Consider the following 6381-nt stretch of genomic DNA (forward strand, 5'->3'; position numbering starts at 1 on the left):
CCCCAACCGTAAGAAGTGAAGCAGCTGGAGATGTGCACGGGCTGGAAAATTTGGGCTCTAGCAGCCCAAAACTGCCAGCCCAGTTCATCGCTGCTCACCCAAAATTTTGGTCTGACAACCGATTTTTCGGCCTGTCAGACTGATTACCTGCCTGGGCAATTTTCTCAGCTGAATAGGTTTTTCGCATCGGCCACCCTCCGAGACATGATTAACTAGACACGATTGACTGGCCAGTTGACTGTTATCTCGGCCGATATTTGGAACACTGTTTTAAAGCATATTTGATATTCCCTCCGTCCACAAAAGTACATTGTATTTGACTATTAGCAATGGGCCCAGTAAAATGAATAGGCTAAATTATCATCATTCCTTTCTCTTGCTCCAAAGTGCCCGTGCATGTTTTCTTTCCAAAGCGGCAACTCTGCTGATGGGAGTAATAGTTTGGGGGCATAATAGGAAATGTGGATTAAAATGTCTACAAAATTGTGAATAGAGCATAGTGAAGTACAAAAAATGCCAAGTGACCTACATTTATTTGGAAGGGAGTAACTGATTAGCTGTACACACTTCTCTTTAGCTTCTACATGACCATTTTCGTGGCTGTGACACTTCTCCATGCCAAAGATATAGCAGGAAAAATGGTTCCGGTGCCATGTACATCCTTTTTTTTAATATAGAACAGTGGGAGCCTTTCCTGCTGTAAGTTATCAAAAAAGAAAGTTGATATTATTTTCTGGAAAGATACATGTGGCAACTTGATAATCTGCCCTAAATCCGAGATTCTGTTCCTGTAATGCCTTTGATGAGCATCTTTGCCATTTCATGTTGTGATTTTGTCTTCTTTTGCCAAAAACTAGGGCAATGGTCTCAGGTTGGAAATTGAGTGGTGGCGTGTTGTCTATTGCAGGTTACATATCCTTGGTCCTTGAATGTGGAGAAGTGGCTACAAAACTGTGAACAGAGCACACTGAAGGACAAAACGTTAGAGCACATTGAAGGTTACATATCCTTCGTCCTGTGTATTGCCGCTGGAGAAGTGGTGAATGAGTTGGTATGGTTCTCTGACGGCAAGAAGCATGTCAGTGGAGGGCGCAAGTTTGCCGGTAGCGGCAGATGGTGGAAGGCAGGATGGCTGCTGCGAAGGGATGCCCAACCTTATGTGCCAGTTGGGCGTTATCGGGCGCCAGCGATCTTTCTTGAGCTGCGTCTTGACCCACAGTTTGTCTACATCGACTTACGTTGGCTGTGTTTGCTGGCTTAAGGCCATTCTATATATTCTTGCACCCCAAAGCATGTTTTGGAGAGTCCGCTTTGGCGCCGAAGTTTGTTGTAATTTGCAGGATACTAGATCCAACTTGATAAGTGTGGCAACCCTAGTTTCCCCCCCACTGCTGGCAGCATGTGAGACCAGCTCAGCTGATGAGCTAACATTGAGAGAGTTTATGGCCAGTTCAGTGGGTGGTGGCTCTGGTTTGCGTGTATGCATGTATTAGAGTATGTATTATGTATGTAGCCTGGATGGCCTTGTTGTATCTTTTTGTTGTTGTTGAGAAACAGCCTTGTTGTATCTTTTTGTTGTTGTTGTTGTTGTTGTTGTCGTTGTTGTCGTTGTTGTCGTTGTTGTTGTTGTTGTCTGTCTTGGAAAAGAGCAAGTACTATTAAGCAAGTGTTTGATCAGCTTCATAATTGCCTTTTCTTCTGTAGTTGTTCTTATACTAAAATTTTCACCATGGTGTCCTGTTAGCAGTTTGCAGACATGAGGTTCTCATCATCTTGCTATGCCATGATACTGTTATGCCAAAAAATCCCTGTATTCCACACTTACGACACATCTTTTTTAGCCTAGCAAAAAAAAAAAAAAAACTCCCCACTTGGGTAAAATTCCATTATGCTACATGTGTATGCCTACTTTTCACGAACTTGCTTATACTTACTGATGTTCAACAGTCTTGTAAAATTTAACAATAAGCTCGGCGGTCTTGTCCATGAAATTAGCAATTCAAGTGTACAAACCTTCTTGTTTATCAAGGGCATTGTCGAATGTGGCAACCTGTGCATGTGAACTTTCTGTTTAACTGCAGTTTACCTTGTTGGATGCAGGTTCTTCTCATGACCCTTCAAAATGCACCACCAGGTCTTGACTATGACCGCGATAGAAAATTCTCAAAGGTAGTACTGGTCCAGTTCTTGGCTTGTGTCTTTTGGTTATGTTTTAACAGCAATACCTAGTTGTCTTAGGAAGCCACTTCAGTTGTTATTACGGAGTGGATATATTACATTACAATGTTTACCTTTCTAATGAAGGCTTTTCAGCTGTAATCAGTCTTTGAAGGAAATGGTTGCAATGTGCTTGGTAAAAGATCAAACTAAGCGGCCAACAGCTGAGAAGTTACTAAAGCATTCGTTTTTCAAGAACACAAAGGCCCCACAGCTGACAGTTAAGAGCATCTTAACCGATTTGCCCCCTCTGTGGGATCGTGTGAAGGCACTCCAGGTTTTGCTCTTGTGCCATCTTCTTCTTTTACTTGACACTGGAAACAATATCTCAGTAAGTTACTGTGCTTTTTCAGCAAAAAGATGCAGCACACCTGGCTTCATCTGAACAGGAAGCACTTTCCATGGTTTGTGATATTAACACTCTCTTATGTTATTTTTTGCTTTTGGTGCAGTTCTTTCCATTTGAGGCCATGAAATTCTTCTTATTTTATCTACTCTATGCAAAGTGAACTAGCAATCTTGATGATTTTTGGAATCACAGAACAAAATAAGACTCACTAGCCAACCAATTTTAGTAATTGGGTATAATATGACCATTGTTTTGACGATGAAGACGATAGCTAAAACATGTCTGAGAGACATTGGTTTTGTATAATTAACCAAGTTAAGCTAGAAATCACTGAAAGATGCTCACCTGGATATGAGCTGTTTCGTTTCGCATACAAACAATTAATAACATTTTATTCAGTTTGCATAGAGATATCCTGCCTACTTGCAAATTAAGGTGCTTCTGTTTGCTGTAGAGCTTTCCCTGCAAAGTGAACTTGTCCAGTACACTGTGTTGTAAACAATTCATGAAGACAGTGCAACTTGTATTATTTATCTGTTTTAGAAATGCACGTATGCAATTCCGTCCTTCAATCCGCTTAGGTGACTTTCTTGTGGTTTGTTCAACAGAGTGAGTATCAACGAGGTGTCAGCGCATGGCACTTTGATATTGAGGATCTCAAGGCTCAAGCATTACTGGTAAAGCAGTAGCTTCCATAATTTCTAAGAATTTGCTACATGTCTACATCGCTCACACATTTTTGAGGCGTAAGTGACTCTGATATGACCTTACAAATAAGCTCCCAAATTTATGCAGATTAATGATGACGATCCACCTGAATTGAAGGAAGATGATGACAGTGTCCGAATAAATGAAGTTGATAAGGTTTGTTTGATTTGATTCCATTTCAAAATTAATAACGTTAAACCTGTGCTACAGCGATGATAGAAAGAGCCTGCAAATGTACTTGATGACAAAGTTTTCTGGAGTGCATCCAAGAGAAGTGATATCATATAGGAGTATGATTATCATAGGAGAAAACTATACTCCCTCCGGTCCAAATTAATTGTCGCAGCTCTAGTACAACTTTATCTAATTTGGATCGGAGGCCATTTATCTAATTTGAAAAGGGCATGATTAGCTAGTGATAAAAGGAGTGCCACAAATGCTTCTTCCTGAATCTGAAGAGTATATTTATCTCTTGTGATGCTAGAAATGTTATTGTACAGGGCAAAGATCTGCAACCCTTTGGTTACTGTCCTGCAGTTTCTCACTAACTTCTATCATTGTAAAAATCATCTGCATTCCCTGTTGCGTTATATCTAAATATTTTTCTATATGCAAGAGAGAATGATACAAATGTTTCTTTTGTGAATGGTCTATTGGCAGGGCACATCTTTTGAGAGTCATTTTGGACAATCAACGCTTCTGAATGGAAATAACCACAGGTTGAATCAGTATGTAACGTTTCAGCATCGATCCAACTCTATAGGATCATTTTTGTTCTTATAACAAGAGGAGGATTAGCGAGCCTTGATGCATATTGTTTTCCTGCTAGTAGTGTATTCATACTATTTTGTTATATTTCAGTGAACGAACTTGTACCACTGCAGTAAATCCAGGTGGAAATGGCCCTGAAACAAGTGATGGATTCGCTTCTGACCTTGGCAATGCTGATAGTCCAAGGATGGTTGATGGACACGTAAAGCAAGGAACAGAAAATGATTCATTGTCCTCTACATCGAAGCAAGGTTCTGAGGGTGGAAACCGCAGGAGTGAAGTTAGACAAAGACAAAGGACATTCTCTGGTCCGGTTATGTATTCTGGTACCCGCAGTAGTTCACTGATTGAAAGAGGTTATATTATTGATAAGTATGTTCGACAATTTCTTCTAACTTATCACATTCTGTTTGATCTGTTACATATAAAAAACATAAGAAAGAAAACGAAGCCCACTTTAATCTGTTTGCGCTCTTACTATAGAACTGCTGTTCAGTTCTTCCTGATCAACCTTCAAGTTTTTAAGAGGTTCTGTTTATAAGTCATGACCAAATTTGTTTTTGAAGAAGCATGTTGATAGATACATGAAAGTTTTCATATCTGAGTATCAGACACAGAGCACAGTTCTCCTTTATATGTGGATTGTGGATAGAGTACGAGTGAAATCTAACTGTATATAAAGGTCATTATGGACTTCTTTGTTTAAACTTGCATGCCATTGACATCCTTGATATTTTTTTGTAGCCCTAAAGTAATTATAAAAATAGTTTTTTTTATTATAATGATATATGTACAATACTTGACAGTGGAGTAAACGCAATCCTAATTATTCTGATACTTTTTTATTAGGATGGATAGTCTATAATAACTAATGATGATTACTCTAAAAGAGCTCTTCCTTGAATCAGTGTTCCACTCTGTTAGAAGTTTGCATTAGCATACCAGTTTAAATTGCATTTGATTTTTGTTCCTCTTCACAGGGATGCAGGAGTTCGATCACCTAATAAACAAAAGAGTGACACGGGAAGAATCGATGATCTTAGTGGTCCGCTTTCACTTTCAACTCGTGCTTCTGCAAATAGTCTGTCTGCCCCTATTCGGTCTTCTGGAGGTAGGATAAAAGCATCCACTGTTCTAACGCAACTGTGCACCACTTGTGTCAGTGTAGACTATAGACCTCCAGTCATGTTTAACATCAACGTAGCACATCAGCACAGCACACAGCATGCTTCAGCAAATACATAGCTTGCTTGTATCCAGTCTTTTTGAGATAGGGGTACAACATTTATCATTCTTACACAAATGTTCACCACTTCTGTAAATGCATATAAAAAGACTTGGGAGTCGCATGTAATTTTCTGTCTTTATTTTGCAGGATATGTGGGCTCCTTGGGAGACAAACCTAGGGTGGAAATAAAAGGCCGATTTTCCGTAACATCTGAAAATGTGGATCTGGCGAAGGTACGTTACCTGTTGAGCAACGCATACACTTGAATAGGTAGTGCTTATGAGCAAAACAAGACTTCAGTGAGAACTTAATAAAGTCTACTGACAGGTTCAGGAAATTCCAGTGGTCAAAATTTCACCTAAACCACAGGAGGTAAGAACTCAGGTCTCTACAATGAAAAGATCAGCCAGTGTTGGTGCTTGGCCAGTGAAGGCTAAGTCAATGGTATGCTTTCATGTTGCCTGAAGTATCATTTGTGGAAAGAAAAAAACTTTCAACTAATTAAGATAATGTATTGTTGCACTAAATTGTTTTTTTCTTTCTGTGGGGTGATTTTCCCCCAAGCTCTCAAACTAAACAAAACAAGATTAGAGCAACTGAAATATTTTAAGTTTTGTGCAGTTATTTTTATGAAAGAGATGAAGGAGCATGTTCTCTTTCTGATGTTCTTTACTGTGTACCTTTGTACTCCTCGTTTAAGAATTTCCATAGTGCTGTTAAATTATTTCTGGATATGATTTGTCATATTTTCTTTTAGAAACATCAACCGCATGGCATGATATCAAGCTAACGTTTACTATAATCATGGATAAGTTGCATGCTAGAACTGAATTCTAAAGCATGCACGTTGAAATTGGCAGTCTTGACATGTTGGATTATGTATGTTATTACTATTATTATATCAAAGATGTTTCGTAGATTTGTGGTGCATATCATTTCAGTTAATTGATTTATGTCTGAATGCATTGGTTTTGCAGTCTAATAATAGTCATCATCGGAAGGAATTCCGTGACAGCTTAGTATCTGCATCAATTCTGATTCCCCATCTTGAAAACCTTGTACAGCAGACCACATTTCAGCAAGTATGGAAGAAACTCTATATAATGCC

At 39.1% G+C, this 6381-nt stretch overlaps 2 protein-coding genes across 2 annotated transcripts in view; both read left to right on the forward strand.

Moving 5' to 3' along the window:
• The window catches only part of LOC119330514, a 4967-nt gene extending 3363 nt beyond the window's left edge, over positions 1-1604 (forward strand). Inside the window, exon 2 of the mRNA XM_037603622.1 lies at positions 908-1604. The gene's annotated coding sequence lies outside the window, so the exon portion shown is untranslated. The remainder of the gene's footprint in view (positions 1-907) is intronic.
• Positions 1-5757, forward strand: part of LOC119333022 (germinal center kinase 1-like) — a 6680-nt gene extending 923 nt beyond the window's left edge. Inside the window, exons 2-12 of the mRNA XM_037606067.1 lie at positions 908-1078; positions 2101-2169; positions 2324-2494; positions 2571-2621; positions 3175-3243; positions 3362-3430; positions 3935-4002; positions 4136-4417; positions 5026-5156; positions 5421-5506; positions 5601-5757. Coding sequence (XP_037461964.1) covers positions 908-1078; positions 2101-2169; positions 2324-2494; positions 2571-2621; positions 3175-3243; positions 3362-3430; positions 3935-4002; positions 4136-4417; positions 5026-5156; positions 5421-5506; positions 5601-5738 — 1305 coding nt within the window. The 3' untranslated portion in view covers positions 5739-5757. The remainder of the gene's footprint in view (positions 1-907; positions 1079-2100; positions 2170-2323; positions 2495-2570; positions 2622-3174; positions 3244-3361; positions 3431-3934; positions 4003-4135; positions 4418-5025; positions 5157-5420; positions 5507-5600) is intronic.
• The last annotated feature ends 624 nt before the right edge of the window (positions 5758-6381 follow it).

Source organism: Triticum dicoccoides, chromosome 7A, assembly GCF_002162155.2.
Source record: "Triticum dicoccoides isolate Atlit2015 ecotype Zavitan chromosome 7A, WEW_v2.0, whole genome shotgun sequence".
Lineage (NCBI taxonomy): Eukaryota > Viridiplantae > Streptophyta > Magnoliopsida > Poales > Poaceae > Triticum > Triticum dicoccoides.